The 18,524-nt window shown below is 36.0% G+C and overlaps 2 protein-coding genes across 2 annotated transcripts; both read right to left on the bottom strand.

Moving 5' to 3' along the window:
* Nucleotides 1-11,723: 11,723 nt before the first annotated feature.
* On the bottom strand, nucleotides 11,724-12,378 carry LOC120769079 (probable insulin-like peptide 1). The gene is made up of 2 exons (XM_040095938.1): nucleotides 12,185-12,378; nucleotides 11,724-12,072 (listed from the first exon to the last, which is right to left on the bottom strand). The coding sequence occupies exons 1-2, from the start codon at nucleotides 12,336-12,338 to the stop codon at nucleotides 11,846-11,848; spliced, it is 381 nt and encodes a 126-aa protein (XP_039951872.1). The 5' UTR covers nucleotides 12,339-12,378; the 3' UTR covers nucleotides 11,724-11,845.
* Nucleotides 12,379-12,968: 590 nt separating this feature from the next.
* On the bottom strand, nucleotides 12,969-13,650 carry LOC120769020 (LIRP-like). The gene is made up of 2 exons (XM_040095862.1): nucleotides 13,416-13,650; nucleotides 12,969-13,350 (listed from the first exon to the last, which is right to left on the bottom strand). The coding sequence occupies exons 1-2, from the start codon at nucleotides 13,570-13,572 to the stop codon at nucleotides 13,154-13,156; spliced, it is 354 nt and encodes a 117-aa protein (XP_039951796.1). The 5' UTR covers nucleotides 13,573-13,650; the 3' UTR covers nucleotides 12,969-13,153.
* Nucleotides 13,651-18,524: the final 4,874 nt, after the last annotated feature.

Below are 18,524 nucleotides of genomic sequence, written 5' to 3'. Positions count from 1 at the left end.
TTCACTGACCCAAACGCAATTTTAGCTAACTTTGCAATTTGCCGATTTGAGAGCCCTTCATTCAACAAATTTTTCTAAAAAAAAAAATACGAAGTGTACCATTTTAAATCCATGTATATTCTTTTCGCCATATGTTCCATAGTGCAAAAAAACTTTGAAATCAGGAATATTTGATTTTATTTGCTCAATTTGTGTTACATCTTGTATATTCTTAGAATTTAATAAATATAATTTTTATACTCTCGCAACAAAGTTGCTAAGGAGAGTATTATAGTTTTGTTCACATAACGGTTGTTAGTAAGTCCTAAAACTAAAAGAGTCAGATATAGGGTTATATATACCAAAGTGATCAGGGTGACGAGTAGAGTCGAAATCCGGATGTCTGTCTGTCCGTCCGTCCATCTGTCCGTCCGTCCGTGCAAGCTGTAACTTGAGTAAAAATTGAGATATCATGATGAAACTTGGTACACGTATTCCTTGGCTCAATAAGAAGGTTAAGTTCGAAGATGGGCAAAACCGGCCCACTGCCACTCCCACAAAATGGCGAACACCGAAAACCTATAAAGTGTCATAAATAAGCCATAAATAAAGATATTAAAGTGAAATTTGGCACAAAGGATCGCATTAGGGAGGGGACATATTTGGGACATTTACTTGGAAAGTGGGCGTGGCCCCACCCCCTACTAAGTTTTTGTACATATCTCGGAAACTACTATAGCTATGTCAACCAAACTCTATAAAGTCGTTTCCTTCAGGCATTTCCGTATACAGTTCAAAAATGGATGAAATCGGATAATAACCACGCACACCTCCCATACAAAGGTTATGTTGAAAATCACTAAAAGTGCGTTAACCGACTAACAGAAAACGTCAGAAACACTAATTTTACGGAAGAAATGACAAAAGGAAGCTGCACCCAGGCTTTTTTTAAAAATTGAAAATGGGCGTGACGTCGCCCACTTATGGACCAAAAAACCATATCTCAGGAACTACTAGACCGATTTCAATGAAATTCGGTATATAATATTTTCTTAACACCCTGATGACATGTACGAAATATGGGTGAAATCGGTGACAACCACGCCTTCTTCCAAAATAACACTATTTTGAATTCCATCTGATGCCTTTTCTGTATAATACGAGTATATACGTTAGGAACCAATGATGATAGCGGAATAAAACTTTACACAAATACGGTATTTGAAAAATATGTAAATGACTGATAATGAAATCTCGATTATCACTTTATCGTGCGAGAGTATAAAATGTTCGGTGACACCCGAACTTAGCCCTTCCTTACTTGTTGAATTTAAAACGGATCGTCAAACGCAATTTCAGCTAACTTTGCAACTTGCAGAAGTGAGAGCCCTTCATTCAACCAATGAAATACAGTTCTTTAATAACGTCAGCAAATTTTTTCATTTTTCTAAAAAAAAAAATACAATTTTTCACAAAAAGCAATATTTCTACTTCTAATTACCGCTTATAAAATGAAAAATACTTCTGAAAATGTTAGTTAATTAACAAATAGAGCTACTCGTATGTAAAACACTTAAAAATGGTTTACTTGTTCGTTTCTATGCACACACGCCTGAATATAACCAATGTAGTAATACAATTGAGCGAATGTGCACGTGACGCAAACCAGACACCGCCAAAAAATATTGCACCGTTATATTTCCGCAAAAAAAACTCAACTCAACTAGTGTACCATTTTGAATCCATGTATATTCTTTTCGCCATAAGTCCATAGTGCAAAAAAAAATTTAAATCAGGAATATTTATTTGATTTTATTTGCTCAATTGTGTTACATCTTGTATATTCTTTTTCTGTTATTAATTTGAAATAGTATTTGTTTTCTTGTTCTCGAAGAGTATTGTTCGAAGTTGTCTCTGAAAAAAATTACAGTGAGAGTGCGGACCCATCATTTTAGGGCAGAAGGTTGGGAAATAAATTATTGCAATATATTAGTTGCAACATCGTTTGTAGTGTTAGAGTTAAAAACGGGATATTTATCTTCAGATAATACAGTATTGCCTTAAACAATATTCGATGCTAAATTTCGGAAATATATATTGTCAATTAATAAAAATTTTCGTTCAGAAATTAATTTTGATCGTTCAGTTTGTATGGCAGCAATATCCTATATATTAGTCCGATATCGGCGGTTCCAATACATAAGCAGCTTCTTCGGGAGAAATCGATGTGTCCCAAATTTAAGATTATATTTCAAAAACTAAGAAACTAGTACGCGTATATGTATACAGACAGTCGAACCAACGGACGGAACGTCATAACTAAATCAACTCAGGTCGTCACCACGATATCCACCTACCAGTTCCTAAAACATGAACTTATGTACTTATTTATATTTAATGACGCTTTACGTTGCAATATCCGAAATGTCACATGAAATTTTTGTATATATAGTTGATTTAGAAACATTATTTGTAATATTCAGAATAATAAAGAAAATCAGTTCAGGCATTTTATAGCTCTAACATTGGATATATTCCGTCGGAGACCCGATAAAATATGTATATAAATAATGTCGAGCTCTGGTCGAATGCAAAGGAATATAGCATGTAGCTGCTATACAAACGGAACGATCGGAATTAAGTGTTTGTATGGAAAACTGTTATAATTGCAGATCTTCATGGTTTCTTAATGTCATGGCGTATGAGTAATACTAAGAAGTAATAGGTTATATACCAACATATTGAATACTTCACGTTTGTTGCCCGGTACGAAGTTAATATATAAAATTGTATCACTCAATGGTAAATCTATTAAATTAAGTAAATGGTCTTGAGCTCTTTTATTGGATTCAAGAAATCAGAACTACGCAAAAAATCAGTTAATATGCGAATCTGTTAAAATTTCTTTGAAGTACAGCCACACAGACTATAGCAACAAACATTCAGCATTCAGCTATTGATTTTTATTAAAACTAGTTGAAACTCAGGATTTTCCAAATACATACAATTTACTGATGTAATTATAACAGCGTACCGCCACAAATTGCACAACAACTAGAAAATGTTGTTCAAATGTCATGCAACATAGTATTTTTTTGTCAAAACTGCTGCAGTGCGTTTCAATGTCAGCATTAATATTAGCTTAACGTTTTTCAAAACTTTTATATATGCTTAAATGTAATTCACATACATATGTATATTAAAAAAATACATATATATAAATCAGGGACAGTACATTGCAGGTTGGAATCGGAGAGTGCAATTGTGACATAATAAAATGGAATAATCCAATGTCAGCATTTTTTACAAAAAACTTGCAACTGTGCACAAACAAGTGCAAAGGACATAAAAAAAATTAAATTGATTAATTTTGGCAAAAAAGTTGAGAGAGAGAGAATTCATTGCCAATTCATCAGCGCATAAAAAGCAGCGATTTAACGTGTTGCAAAAAGTATTGTAGACATTATATAATATTATATATTCATAAAATACAAGTATGCAGACCTGTAAATATAAATGCAATAGTTTTTCTTTCGCAGAACTTTAATTTGAAATAAAGCGGTGGAAAAGGAATAAAAAAATTATTATTTTAGGTTTATTATTATTAAGCAATTTTATTTTAAATATTATATATTACATTTTGTTAATAATAAAATATGCTTAACTAAATTAGGGAGCGGAAAAAAATGAACAAAGGGCCACTAGTTTTAGTGAAAATATCCGACCTAAAACCGATGTGGGTCCGGCATCCAGCCGTTGTTCGAATCCACACTGAATTAAATTTTTCAACCCTACCTGCCTTTAGGCTTAAACCACATCCACCACAAATCTCCCCAAAGGTCCAAACCTTTGCGCAGATTGTGGCGAATTTCTAGGGCTACCCGCTCCCCGTGGTACCAGCCTTAAGTCTCCGGTCAGACCAGTTGAGCACCCAACAAACTCAATGACTGGTGACATTTGTCGCTTGAGCTTCAAATGACTTTTCAATACAAAGAATCTTTTTCAAAGTCTATAATATTAGTTCAAGCTGAATATTATAGGACTATTTCTGACAAAGACTATGCTGAAATTTATAAGCAAGCCAAAAATACAAACACAGTGCATATAGACAACGGTAGGCATACCTTAGCGCCGACAAATTCTATCCCATGCCCGCTGGGGTAACTCTTAATTACAGTGCAAAATTAGACTATAACCTTGGCTACTTCCCGTATATCAAATTTTGAAATTCTATTTGTCTTTTCATTTTACAGCCTCTTTACAATGTCTTTCCGCACATAATTTATATCGCCGCTGAAAAGGAAACTAATTAAAAACTTAAAACTACCTTTTTTTAATGCTACATTCACAGTTTTAGAAATGTCAATCTGAAACTTTGCACATGTCTTTTTATACCCAAGTAGCTACTCATTTTTCGGAACTACCACTATTGGAACTCTATGCGATATATGTAGCTGCCAGGCAAACTAATCACAATTAATATAAAGACTTTTTTCCACTGTACCTTAATTCGACTTGAAAGTTGTTTGTATTAAACAGTTATACTATACTACGCTTAAAGTTACTACCACGTTTGTCAAAATCACTAAATAACTTCCTCACAGTTTATTCTGAGCTTTCATCTCCACATCAAAGTGATCAACGTATATCTTCTTTACTAAATCGGCTATAGATTTTCCGAACTTTTTCACTACCACCAAAAATTTAACAAAGTTTATTGGGATTATCTGCACAATACCTTCCCGACAATTTTTATGGTTTTCATTACGATGAAATATATTTTTAGGTTATTACAGATCGGCACAAAACCTGAATGTAGTTTAAACATTTTGATAGCTTAGCACGTCTTCATGAGGAATAATTAACCTAGTTACCGAGTTTTCCAATAGGAATGATATGATTTCTAAATGTCGCTTCGGCAATTTTTAATATATCATGCTCTCACTCAGGAACTGAAGCAATTGGATTTGCTGATTTTGTCTTGAAACAAGTTGAAAATGATAACGGTTCTTTTAAGAACATCATTTTCACCGATTAGGCTCACTTTCATCTGAGTGGTGCGGTAAATACACAAAACTATCGATTCTGGTGCGAAGAAAATCCGCAAGTCATTCATGAATAACTATTACATTCATCTAAATTGACAGTTTGGTTTTTGAACTGGTGGAATAATCGGGACGTACTTCTTTCGAAATGAAGCTGTCGGTATAGATCGATGATAACCAACTTTTATGACCGCAAATGGTGAGAGTTGATCTCGCCAACATCAGGTTCCAACAAGACTGTTTTTTAAGACATTGTAACATTGAATGGCCTCTTAGAAGTTATGATTTAATGCCATTTGACTACTTCTTGTGGAGATATTTGAAGTCATTGGTCTTTGATCGTTGGCAGCTCTGCTTCCATTGAAGTGAGTAATTATTGCGTGCTAAAAAATTAAATAATTTTGGTGGAAAAAGGCAGAAAATTAGCAAAATCTGCCCATCAATCCGGAAAATCCAAAGCGCACTTGGTATCCAGGTGTATTGGAGTGCAGAGACAGCGACCTACCAACCACTGACTGGTTTCGATTGGAAGGTTTGTAATTTCGCCGATATCACACTTGATTGAACACAGAGAGAAAACATCAGCTGTTTGGAGACTTTTTTTTTTTTTAGCGCCACAAAATTACCTATATTACAGCAGCCTAAAAGTATACTAAAAATTTAGATTAATAATTATTCACAAAGGCAACTGGAGTTTATAGAGGTTTGTCCAATTATTGTTTTATTTTATATTTCGTCCCCTCAATGTAACAATGGCGTATAATTTTTTTGAGTTTGAGAAAATCGAGTTTAAAGTTTTTTGTCAAATTAGATGTCTATTAAAACCTCAATATAGCGGTAAATAAGAATTCTTCATAGTGGATTTTTTTCTATGAGTACATTAGACCGTTTCTTGTCCTTAAATTTACCAAGTTTTTTTATTCTACGCATCCTTTAAGACCATAATTATGTTATTCAAAGCGCAAGTCCTCCATATAGGCCATTTTATTTTTTAAGGAATTCGTATGATGCATCTGATACACTATTTTATTTTGTATGGTATACGCTGTTTTATTCAATAATTTTACCGTATTTTTAATAAAATATCTGATCTCAAAAGTATCAATTTGTAACATTATAAAACAGTAATTAATTCAGAGTTTTGTTAATTCAGTGGCATTTATTCATTACTTTCCAATTTGGGTTATTATAAACCAAAAATTATGACAAATGAAGGTATACATTGCGTAAATCAAAAATAACTAGAAATTCATTCGTCTTCATTCTCTTCCTCTGCTACATCTATGGCTCATCTAAACAATTTCCTTGTTTCCAGCTCGTAGAATTAAAAAAAATGACTACGAGCCAAGAGGAATTACACTCTTTTGGACAAATTTTGAAATCATGCAGCTTTCGATTACAAATTGGCAGCTCTTTATTGTATTTGCCAGTAAACTGAAGAAGTTGAACACCTCTTTGAGGGTATCTCAATGTCCGGCAATCCTGGCCGCAAATCAAATACATCAGTCTTTGGAGCGAATTTCGACAACAGCTGGTGGTTCGTGTCAAAACCTGTTGATATTTACCTTACTTACTTCACTTACATTATATAAAGACGATACTCATTCAGATCGTTTCCAAGATACATAGTTTGATGAACAGACTTTCTCCTGCAGAAATGAATTGCAAGCTGAAATTTCAAATGGCTACAATAGTTCCTTTAGCATTCATGCAGTCAAAACAACGTAAAAATCACATAGGCTACTACTCTTGTAAATTTCTGATAAAACTTTCGAATTTGTATTGAAAATAAAACAGCTTATGTAGATTATAGAAATGGTCGGAATAAAACTATTTCTCAAACAGTGTATATTATTATAAGCTATTTTATGAGTTAAAGTTTGATAAATTGTATTTATTTATTTCATACAGGCTAAAATGGGGCATAATGCGCATACACTATTATTCTTTTTAACAACTTTGCAGTAGCAATTTCAAACAAAATAGCATATGAGCTTATACATATTGAAGGAATTTTTTGAACATGAGAATTATACACCATTTTCCAATGACATTTTATTTGTGGAGTAAGATTTAACGGTAATTTTTTGACCAGACATAGAATCAATGATGGAAATTCTAAATATGCAATAAAAAATAATGGCGTATGAGCACATACGTTATTGTTATATTGAGGACGATTTATACAGCTAATTGTTATATGAATATAATTATAAGCAAACTTTAAAATCAATTATGCCAATTATCAGAACTACCACCTCCAGGAGGGCAAAACTAAATAAAACTGCCAAAAGGGCAATCACAATCGAAAGTTTTAGCAAAAGCTAGAGGAAATGGACGAAATGCGTAAAACACTTTCATTGGATGTAAATACTCTAAAGCAGAAAATGAAACTTAAGTCCACTGATGTAAAAGAAAATTCAGAATTTGGAAAATCAGGGTTGCGATTCTCAACGGATCAGGAAGAACTAGCCAGAGATGCGGAATGGATTCTAAAAAAAGACCAGCTAAAACGAAAAGCGGAGTGTTCTCTCCTGATCTTCAGGAAAAAGCAGATAACATATATAAAACCGCTTAGCCCAATAGGTCGCGGCCTCCACCAATTATGGTGTGCTGGAGATGCCACAGGCAGCAATTATCAATAACTATATGCTATTGCAAATCAAACAAAACAATTTTACCATTAAGCTTTTAAATAACGGAATATATAAAGTAAATACTTTCTCCGTAAGAGGACTATAGATGCATATCGAAAACACTTTCGTGTAGAAATATATCTTGGTATAGCTTTGAGAATAAGCAAACGAGGCCAATTAGGTTATTGTAAAAATTTACCACTCCTTTTGATCGAAATCGATAATTAACGACTTTAAAGAGCAAAGTTAAATGCACTGAGTGCCAATCAATCGTCTTCAATGGAAAACTAAAAACTCCCCCTCGATAGGTTTTTGGTAACATTCGATCCCATGGAGAACATAAAAGATTTATGAAACCAGAACTATATTGAACTCTATTGTTTCTATTGAACCGGTAAAACTACCTAAGATGATACCACAATGCAAACATTCGTTTGGCCACACACAAACTATTGCGGTAAACAACCAAGATGCGTTAAAGTGCGCCAGTAAGCATAAAACATCGATGTTCGAAACCAGAGAAACAGCAGCCTGAATGCTGTAACTGGCGGCAAAACACATCCAGCCAACTATCGAGGTGCCTTGTTGCTAAGGAATTACAGAAAATGCAGGCTTGCACAATTGGCCACAAAATGGGGATAGTCTAACCCAAAGTTCAAGGTTCTGTAGACTTTAGAACAAAACAATGAATTTATCAACAACAAAGAAGATCCTAAAGTTACAGCTGAAACAACCAAAAATTCACTTTTGCTCATGTTCTACAAGCAAATAATAATGATAATGTATCGTAGCAGCATTTATCCTGCAAGATCACAGAAACTCAATAAAACAAGACGAATTCAACACTTCCTTACAAAATCGCGCTGAGAGCAGAAAATATCTTTTAATACCAAGATGACTAAATCATTAAAACTTCTTCTATGGAACTCAAATGGGTTAATCAAACGCTAAAATGAAATCGAAATTGTGCAACAAGGAAAATGTTATTATGTATGATGGAGACACATTTTACGTCTGAAGCCTATTTTAAAATTAAAATTATAGAAACTTACCCAGCCACAATTCATCTAAGCAATTGCGCCCGTGGCAGAAGCGCAATACTAATCAAAAATACGATCAAACATTTTGAGGAAGTAAAACTTTCGCTGATAAGTTCCAAATACAACAGTGACTATTTACGGAGTTAAGGAATCCCTATCACTTACACTCTGGCTACAGTCCCCAAGGCATCTAAATCAAATTTTGAAGAGTACCAACACTTAATAAACAGGACTTACAGGTATAGATTCATAATGGGTGGAGATTTCAACGCAAAGAACACGCATGGTTTAGGCTTACGACTACAAAGGGGAGAGAACTCTATAAAGCACTGCAGTCAACTGGAAGTTACGCTGTCGACAAACTTACCATCATATTGGCCAACAGATAATCCAAAGGGTTGAACCACAATGCGTTTTTCATTGTCGGCAAAATATCCCGGAACTGTCCGGTCAATCAGGACTTATGATAACCAATTCGGATCATTCTCAATCTATTTAAGCTATAGCTAAACCATCATCTTTGAAAAAGCAGCGGCCTTGTATAATAAACGAACAGATTGGAATGCTAGAACGATCATGAAATATTTGCGAAAGTAAATATGACTCTCTATGTTAAATCCTGGCAAGTTAGAGATCCTGAAATTTTACCTTTACAACAAGTATACAACCGCAGCTTGGAAAAGTACACGGAATTAAAATTTGCTGTAACTCTCAATATCCTAATGATATAAGAAATAATTAGGTAAAAGAGAAGCTACGACGTAAGTGGCATCAAACTCGTTGTCCAGTTGATAAATCTATTTTTAAATCAAAGTCTCTAAAGATCTTAATCGGAAATTAAAGTTTAAAGTAGTAGTTTCGCAAAAATATCTTCGGTACCTAAGCAATGGAAAAATTCTGACTACTCTCTTTGGAAAATTGTAAAGACTATTAACACCAGAAACTCAAGTATGTCCTTAAAATAAGTGCTGATAGCTGGGCCAGAGAGACGATTTACCAAGCAGAAGTATTTTCAGTTATTTGTAATCCTTCTCCCCATATAAGAGGAAACACACGTAAATTATCCTACTGCTTCCAGTCAGAAAGCGAAAGAAATAAGATTGCACAAGCAGTGAAGCTAAGTGAGGAAATCCACAATCTGAAAAGTGAAAATCCCTGGTTATGACCTACGGTTACTGCCGAGGTCCTAAACTAGCTTACTCAAATCGGCATAGTAAAATTACCAGCATTATTAACGCGGCTTTTCATTTTAAATGCACTGTAACTTATTGGAAAATTGCTGAAATTATCATGATTCCAAAGCCAGGAAACCAGGATATGAAGTATCTTCTTACAGGCCCATACCACTTCTACCGATAATATCGAAGCTTTTTGAGAAAATTCTCATAAAACGTATCAATAAAATCAATGAAAAAAAAACCATAATTCCAGCGCATCAGTTTGGGTTTCAGGTAACCATTCTGATTGATCAGATCCACAGGATTACGCACGTGTGAAAAAAGCCTTTGAGGGAAAAAAGTTCTGTTCTGCAGTGTTTTTGGATGTTGCAAGCGTTCGATAAAGTTTGTCATAAAAGGACTGCTTTCGAAACTGAAACTGAGCATTATGACATCCGCTAAAATCATTACTTATCAGATCGCTACTTCGCGTTAAACAAGGAGACAAATATTATTCAATTCTTAGGAAATGATAGCAGGATTTCTACAATGTCGTGTGTCGGGCCCTCTTCATATACTATTCATGCACGTGCCACCAGGTGCAACTATACAACAGCCACATTTGCAGATGATACCGTTGCTTGATGTTGGTAGAAGTGAACATGGAGTCCACTACTAATCTCAAAAGCTGTAAATAAAGTCGTACAATGGGCAAATAAATGGCAGATAAAACTGAATGAAGCTAAGTCTGTACACATTGTTTCTATACAATGATTTTAGCACTTACGAATTTTCATAGACGGTGTACGAATACCGCACTTTAATTCCATAAATACTTAGGAATGACGCTTGACACTAAGCTACGGTGGAAGTTCACGTAAAACTATCGTAAGGAGCTGGACATGCGACTCAGAAATTACAATTGGTTAATCGGTAACAAATCCAGTGTTATCCATCGAAAATAAGTTACTTATCTACATCGGCAAATACTCGGACAGTTATGGTTTCTGGTGCACAACTCTGAGGGATGTACTAGCAAACAATCGAAAGTCATCCAACAATTTCAAAATAAAGTACTAAGACCTAATTGTCAAGTTGCCTTGGTATTGTAGATGTGATGATAACAAACTGATCTAGGCGTAACTCGGTTAACGCAGAAATACCAAAAAATTGCAACAGCACATGAGTGCAACATCTGGTACAACATTGTAACGAAGTACTTATGTTAACTTCTAGTGATGGACCACCAAGACGACTCAAACGCCTCAGCCCAGCGATCTTTCAAATGGTAATACTCATAGAAGTTATGTGATTTTGTAATTATATTTTTAAGTCCTATTTAAGTGGCTTGTTAGTCCTTTCTTTTAATTTGAACTAGTTGCAATGTATAAACAAAATATAAAAAAATGGTCTTTGGCAATAAACCAGAGTCTTATCAAGCTTTAGAAGTCAATATTGAACGAGCTATTCATGACATACGATTTGATTCAGTGGAAAAAGCAACGAAAATTGGGTTCATCGAATTTGTTCCTGAAGAAGTCGTGGAGATCATTTGAATGATGTTATATCCAGAACTTAATTTTATCGGTTGTACTTCACACTAAATAAAGAGCGTCTGTGTTTCCTAAACAATTAAGGTATTTTTTGTTTGCTTCTATTGGAAAACCATCTATAACAGAATTAGCGGTACGAAACAAAAATTGTTGTTTTGTAGATCTTTGGGATAGATACATATGTACATACATATCATCAGCAAGTGAAAATATGTATGTGATATGTTTGAGTTATACTTTTACGAGCACGTCTCTAATTCCAAACCCCGAAGCTCTTATTGCCATAACATTATTCACTTAAACAATGTTTGTTTGTCTTGCAGTAAAATGTTTTTATTAACAGAAAATCAAATATTTTCCAACAATTTTCCTAGGAAAGTAAGTGAGTCATACTAGAACCTTGTAAAAGCCATCAAAATCCTTCTCTTCATGAGTTCAATCCTGAGTCTTTAACCTATTGCAGTAGGAGAATATTTCATTGTAGGTGCAGCCCTTGTTGCAACACTCATCATAAACACCGATTAAGGCCGTGTCTCGGTGGCGGCGAGTTTTTGCCAACGCATTCACTTGCCCGCCGTGGATTTCGGCCAGAAACGGAAACCTGGCATAAGGGAAGACCAGCTCATCTTCCAGAGCGTTGCTGCCCAGATCATCCCATTCCACTGAAATTTGATGGATTTAATTTTTTATTAAACATCAAAGTCAAAGATGCAAAATTGGAGATAAATAGTATATGCATATCAGTACACATACAAATCTCTTACATATACTCACTTGATTTCTTGAATTTTGTATTGAAGCCATTCACGCAAATGGTGCTGAGCACCGCATCCAGTGCAGGACCGCAAACGGTCCTTCCGGTGCTCTGATGTAAGGCCACTGACAGAACAAGTAACAAAGCGCAGATTTTCAACAAAGTCATTGTCATTGTTTTTAATAAATTTGTACTAACTGTTCCAACTCTTGAAGCTACGAAAGCAAACTGATGAAACTTGAGATTTCCAGTAGGCTTTTATACTAGCGGTCTTACCTAAAAGTGTCCTTGTTGTGCCCACACATATTTAGCATAATTTAACTTATTTGAACCCGATATGAGCGATTATGTTTATTAAGCTTCATCGACTCTTTGCATATTTATGAGCGCACACGTGATTAACACTAATGATAACTGTAGTAAGATTGAGGCCACTAAGAAATCCATATGTACATATATATTGGTGCCACACGAGTTCATATGCATATGTGGGCACGTGTAAGCTAGTAGCCTCTTACTGAAAAAATTATTTTTGTATAAGAAGTTAACAATTTAATATTAAAGACACATAGGATGTGCTACTACAATTTCATTGCTTTAAGATTAGTAACGGGTTTTCAATAGGGACGCTACAATATTGGACCGATAGGGACAGCAAACAACGCCATATTTTTTCCGCTCTTTTCACATGGAAAGATATACGAGAACAATGAGTCAAAAATATTAAAATTTCCTACCGAAAATGGCCTCGACTTTAAGAGTTACTACCTTGAAGACTGCTTCGTTGAATAAGTTTCTAACAAATCTTGATTTTTTGAATTTTTTATTCAGTTTTTCGATAACATCGTTTATAAGTAAGTATATATTTTAACTATCATAAGCATCTTAGAACGCCACATAGTCGAGTCTTTCGACTAACCAATAGAATAATCGTATAACAAATTCATTTAACGTGAAAGTCAGCTAGAAGATTTTAGAAACGTGCAAGCCTATTTACAGTAGGATAATAACTCGCTGTAGGAGCAGGGCTTACGGCAGCATTCATCGTATACACCTTCCCGACGACGGCGGGTTTTGGCCACTGTATCGACGTGGCCGCCATGATTTTTGCCCAAGAAAGGAAAGTTCATCATGCCGAAAGGCGACAGCTCTTCGGGCTCAGCGTTAGCTAGACCATCCCATTCCACTAAAAATTAATAAATTAGAAGCATTAGTCTATGCTACCGGCAAAAGCTAAAATAAGTTACTCACGTGATTTCTTGAACTTCGTATTAAAGCCATTTTCGCACATGATACTGAGTGCGGCGTCTATGGCAGGGCCACAAACGGCTTGTTGCGCCGAAATATGCTGCAAGCCAACTATGAAGACCGCTAGAAAGGTAACAATTTTCAGTGCACTCGAAATCATAGCGGTTGTTAATTTAGTTGGTTGTATGAGTGTGCGTTAACAATAAACTCTTTAAGTTCGACACAACGTTCTATTGAAACTGTGCAAAGGAACTGATGTTATTTGCAAAAATCTGTTGCGCTTTTATACGAGCGACTTCGCGAAATAAAGCTGACATGCTGGATGGGTGCCACCCTGCGGTTAAGCAAAGGCCCATATGTATGAGGTACTCATTTCATATGTTTTAGCCTCAAATTCAAGGACATGTCATGCATCTAAAGTATTTATATTTTGCATGTAATTACTAAGTTCTTAAAGACAGAAGTACGAGTATGCAACAGTAGGCGTTCTAGATTCATAAGAGACTTATATATTATCGGCAAGGTGTGGGAAATGTTTTCAGAAATATTAAACAAGCGAGGAAGGGCTACTTACGCAATGGAAAAATATTTAAAGGTATTGGCAAAATTTGGTATAAAAAAGTTGCAAGCCAATTTAATATTCCCTATTTGGACAGCTCCGCGGCTTTCGCAATAAAAAAGACCTCAGCTTAAAATATACTGCAGTGGTACGGCAATTTAAAAGGTTACCTTATGTCTAATTCTGAAAGGTATATCCCCAGCGCAGTTTTCAGCGAAGAGGTCTATAGATGGCAGGTTTAGTATCACTTCAAGGACCGCCGTTGAAGTTATTTTTAAAGTTCCCGCACAGCACAGCGAGCCTCTGAACTCCTTCAATTGGCTTCCGGTAGGTTGATTTCCATACGTCTGTCCACCATACTACTGTACTTCAGAACATAATTGGTCTTACAATAATTGCTTAGCACCAGTATATGACGACTGTGTCCAACATCATATAAGTCATTGCTAGCCTTCCTCATTTTTTCTTTCACATTGTGCTTCAGCAGTTTGCTGTCCAAGACTACCCCAAGATACTTGGTGTGGTCCTTGAGGGAGAGTTGTGTCGCATTTATCGAAGGGAACTTCCATGGAGGAATTTTCTGCTTTGTTATCAACACAAGCTGATTAATTTTTTCCGAGTTCAATCCCACATCCGCTTGCGATGCCCAATTCTGAACTGTATTGAGGGTGGTGGTCATAATATTGATAAAGGTCTGTAGACACCTACCCGTTATTCAGATGACAATGTCGTCCGCAAATATCACCATCTTAGGGACTTTGTTGTCCAAGTTTCTTAGTAGTTTATTCAACACTAATGTCCTCAGAAGCGGAGCTAGCGCTCTACCTTTCGGAGTACCTTTACAGACTTCCTCGGTCATTCTAGCGTCGTTTCATTCTACCCTTAACCTTCTAGAGGTCAAGAGGCTTTTGATCCAGCGTTGTATAGCTTTTTCACACAAGAACTTTGCTTTGATCTCTCAGTTGTACGACAGCTATAATATTTAGTATGCATATATAGGGGAATATGCAGTTTCGACTTTCTTGGAGAAAAAAGTCGTACGCATAATTTCAGATCGATATCTCAAAAACTCTATGTAACGTAATGAAAATATACACAACGTTTTGGTATTCCTATTATAGAGAGAGAAGTTCAGAACAGCAGAAAAGACTGGCAGCTCGAACTCTGTAATCAGCCAAATCCATTAGCTAGTGCCTTGCTACAGTTATGTAATCAAATCCGCTTGAAAATCAAAAATCTAACTTCTAAAAGGAGCAACGTATCACCAAGCACTTTAAACTTTAAGGTTGTCTAGTTTCAAATAGATTTAAGATTTTATTATTTAATGCTAGCTTTCCATATTACTTTCCTAAATCTCTATACAATTGATACTTTCGAAATCAATAGTAGACTCTTTCTTAATTCATTAGAACTGTTAGTGCTTGGAGGAGTGAAACTCAATCCATACGAAAACGCAATTATCTTTATTAAACGTCTCTTTAGTGAACAAAAACATTTTCATTATCATCTGATGTCCCATGCCAAGCTGAAGGGGGAAGTGAATTTCAGTATTTGCTTTATGTAAATAATTCCTCTACACGTAGCTGAAAGCAATTTACTTTGTATTCTTCTGCCATTGAATGGTGTCTCTTTATAAATTTGAAATGTTATTATGCAGCAGAAATGACCTTCACGTTGTTAAGGTGCGTTGTGCAAACAACAAACAACAAAGACGCAATGTCTCCCATGTTATTTTACTCCACCCTTTGGCAGCATTAGCTGACAGATGCCAAAGTGGCAATTTTCGGTTTTATTGGCCATTGACTATTGGCTGCGTTCACATAGAAATCAACGTCAGCACTTTGAAAGCATTTCAACTATGCAATTCGATCGTCGAAGCTTTGTCACTCCCCTGCGCCGGCCAGCTCAGGGACGCCCCGATGTCATTGTGGCGCACCAACATTTTCTCAACACCAAAGATTTTCTCACTCAGAATGCTTGCAATATACACTGAAAATGCTTGTTTTGGGATATTTTTACTGGTTACTGGACATTGGACAGCAGCGCTTAAAGCTTATGCGAGCATGTCCATTGAACATTGGAAAGCTGAATGACAGCATGAGAATTAGATTTGCTCAAGCAGCCGTAGCTGTAACAATGGCCATGGTAATGCCAGCTCTGTCCTTCAAAATGCATATTACCTCGACTGGCATCTAACAAAATTGAAATAAAAGTGAGTGAGCGCCCCCAGTCATAATCCATTACCTCATAAGCCGCATCAGGTGCATGCGTATGGCATCATTTTCTGCTTCTTCCTGTTTAAGGATTTTCACAGGTTATATTGTTGAAACGCTTTTGATTGTCGGTCATTCTGGCTAATTTGAATAACGACCTGTGAGAAAGCCAGAAATCTAAAGTGTGAAATATGTGGCATTGTGGTGATTTTGAGGTAATATTCAATGATGGTTGGCATTTGTAGTTATGCCGAGTAGGAAAAATTAATACAACATTACACCTAGTTGACATGACTCACTTAGCTGAGACATCATAGTGTTGTTTTAAAGGATGTAAATGTGTCAATATGAGAACAGTTTTCACATCCAGCTTTAGTCAACCGACCAAGGCATACGGGTAATGCATGTAAAAATGTACAGTGTGGAGCAAAATGTGAAAGTATCATTAAGCTTTAGATGGGTGATGAGCGTCAGCATTTTATTGATATAACAACGGTCCGAGCTAGGAACGCCAAACAAGGGAGTGCGAGTTTAAATACCGGTCGAAGTATCGATAAATATTCTAATGAATCTATCCGATATCATGCAAATAAGTGTAGCTGTGCACATCCAATTTAAAGAAGCTTTTCGGAAAAATCGTTATTTGCAAGCGTAAAAATCCCACACGTGCAAGAAATGTAGCTGGCCGACCATCAAGTCGAATTGCACCTTCGGTTAGGTTACATGGTTTAATTTCAACTCCCGCTAGTTACCAAACGCGCGATAGTCAAGAAGGAAGTGCTGAGTTGTTTCCTTCTCATCTTTTCCCATATAGCTTCTGCAAATGTCCTCTGGTTAGATTCCCAACCTTACAGCATGAACGCCAATAGTGCAATGTCCTGTTAAAAGCACCACAACAAGGGATAGGCTCACAGATCTCCTGCGATCGATCTTGGGTCAAAGATTTTGCCACAGCACATGTACCGACGGTGGCCCAGCGATCTAGTAGTATAACACAAGATTACCATCGGCTTCTTCGCCGATGGGGTTCGTCGGTATGTGGGCAGAGAAGACCCGCCATTTTTCGGTTTGACGACTCCATGATTTAAGTGATCTGGTATGAAGTCAAAGTGTGTGAGGATATCCAAGTGTTCAGATACGTGTTCTTTTAAGAACCCAGATTCGATAAGTCTGATAGCCATTTTCGCAACCATAAACCTTCCAACGATGTCTACAGGCGCTATGTGCAAGATGGCGTTAAGTGTCACGTTCGATTAAATGGGCCAAAATGATTTTGACAAGACAATTTTATGAAGCGATGAAGCTCACATTTGGTTACATACGCAAAAAGGCCCTGTTGGTTGGTATTTTCTCTGCGAAAAACGAAGCATTGGTTCTTATTTTCAAAAATAGAGCCATCAGTAATATTGCACTCAATGGCAAACGCTATAGAGAATTGAAGGATCTTAACTTTTACGACCTTAGGTTCCAAAAAGATTGCGCCACATGTCATACAGCCAACGAACAATCAATTTATTAAGAGAAACTTTTGGTGAGCGCATTATGTCACAACGAGTGGCTGTGGCACAGCCTCCTAGATTTATTTTTTGTTAGATTATGTGAATTTTCTTATGAACGCAGATATTTCTGGCATTCGACTCTAATTGCTGCAAGAAGTGGTAAACTCCTTTTACTTCCTTTAGCTGTTCATGTGTGCACAACACCTGGGGGTTTAACTATAAATTCTTGCTTAAACTAACCTCATTAGGTCAATTTTGCGCAAATCTAGAATAAAAAATTTTTAAGTTGTGATACTTACTGTGCTACAAACCTCAACAATAAAAGATGCTGGAGATTCAACAAAAAACGAAAGGCGGACACAGCCATCCCTCCTAAAGACATATCACTGTGATTGTCCACAAAAAACTTATTACTAGCTGATTTATTTCCAAAACTCCAACAAACTGTTAATCAGAGGAAATGGTAGAACTAAAAAATCTTCTCGCCCCTCCCAGCAACCATAAGATGCTTAAATGGAAACAACTTAAAAGTTTATTCCATAAAGTTAAGCACTTGCCTGCTGAGCAGGGCGCTTTAACAACTCCCTAACCAACCAAAAAACGGAAGTAATAAAAATTACTTTTCAAACTGAATCAAAGAAAGCTAAATGGGAATAAAAGGAATAATTTGCGAAGAGATAAAAACTACGATTAAAATGTGCGAGAATAGATGGGCATTCAAACAAATTGTTACAACAAATTATTCAACAAAAAGTTGCACTTTCCTCCCTTTTCTGTGGCTGCATCAAAAGAATATCGCACATACTTTTGTTTGTTTGTATTTTTACGCATAATTTGCCAC

The sequence above is a fragment of the Bactrocera tryoni genome, chromosome 2 (assembly GCF_016617805.1).
Source record: "Bactrocera tryoni isolate S06 chromosome 2, CSIRO_BtryS06_freeze2, whole genome shotgun sequence".
Lineage (NCBI taxonomy): Eukaryota > Metazoa > Arthropoda > Insecta > Diptera > Tephritidae > Bactrocera > Bactrocera tryoni.
Note: the sequence above shows the minus strand (reverse complement) of the source record. Positions and strands in the feature narration are given on the sequence as shown.

What these genes read in the sequence shown, in the direction of transcription:
- LOC120769079 (XM_040095938.1), bottom strand. Translation starts at nt 12,338, where the DNA reads ATGACAATGACTTTGTTGAAAATCTGCGCTTTGTTACTTGTTCTGTCA. An exon ending in TACAAAATTCAAGAAATCAA is followed by an intron (nt 12,073 to 12,184) that starts GTGAGTATATGT and finishes ATCAAATTTCAG; the next exon opens with TGGAATGGGATGATCTGGGC.
- LOC120769020 (XM_040095862.1), bottom strand. Translation starts at nt 13,572, where the DNA reads ATGATTTCGAGTGCACTGAAAATTGTTACCTTTCTAGCGGTCTTCATA. An exon ending in TACGAAGTTCAAGAAATCAC is followed by an intron (nt 13,351 to 13,415) that starts GTGAGTAACTTA and finishes ATTAATTTTTAG; the next exon opens with TGGAATGGGATGGTCTAGCT.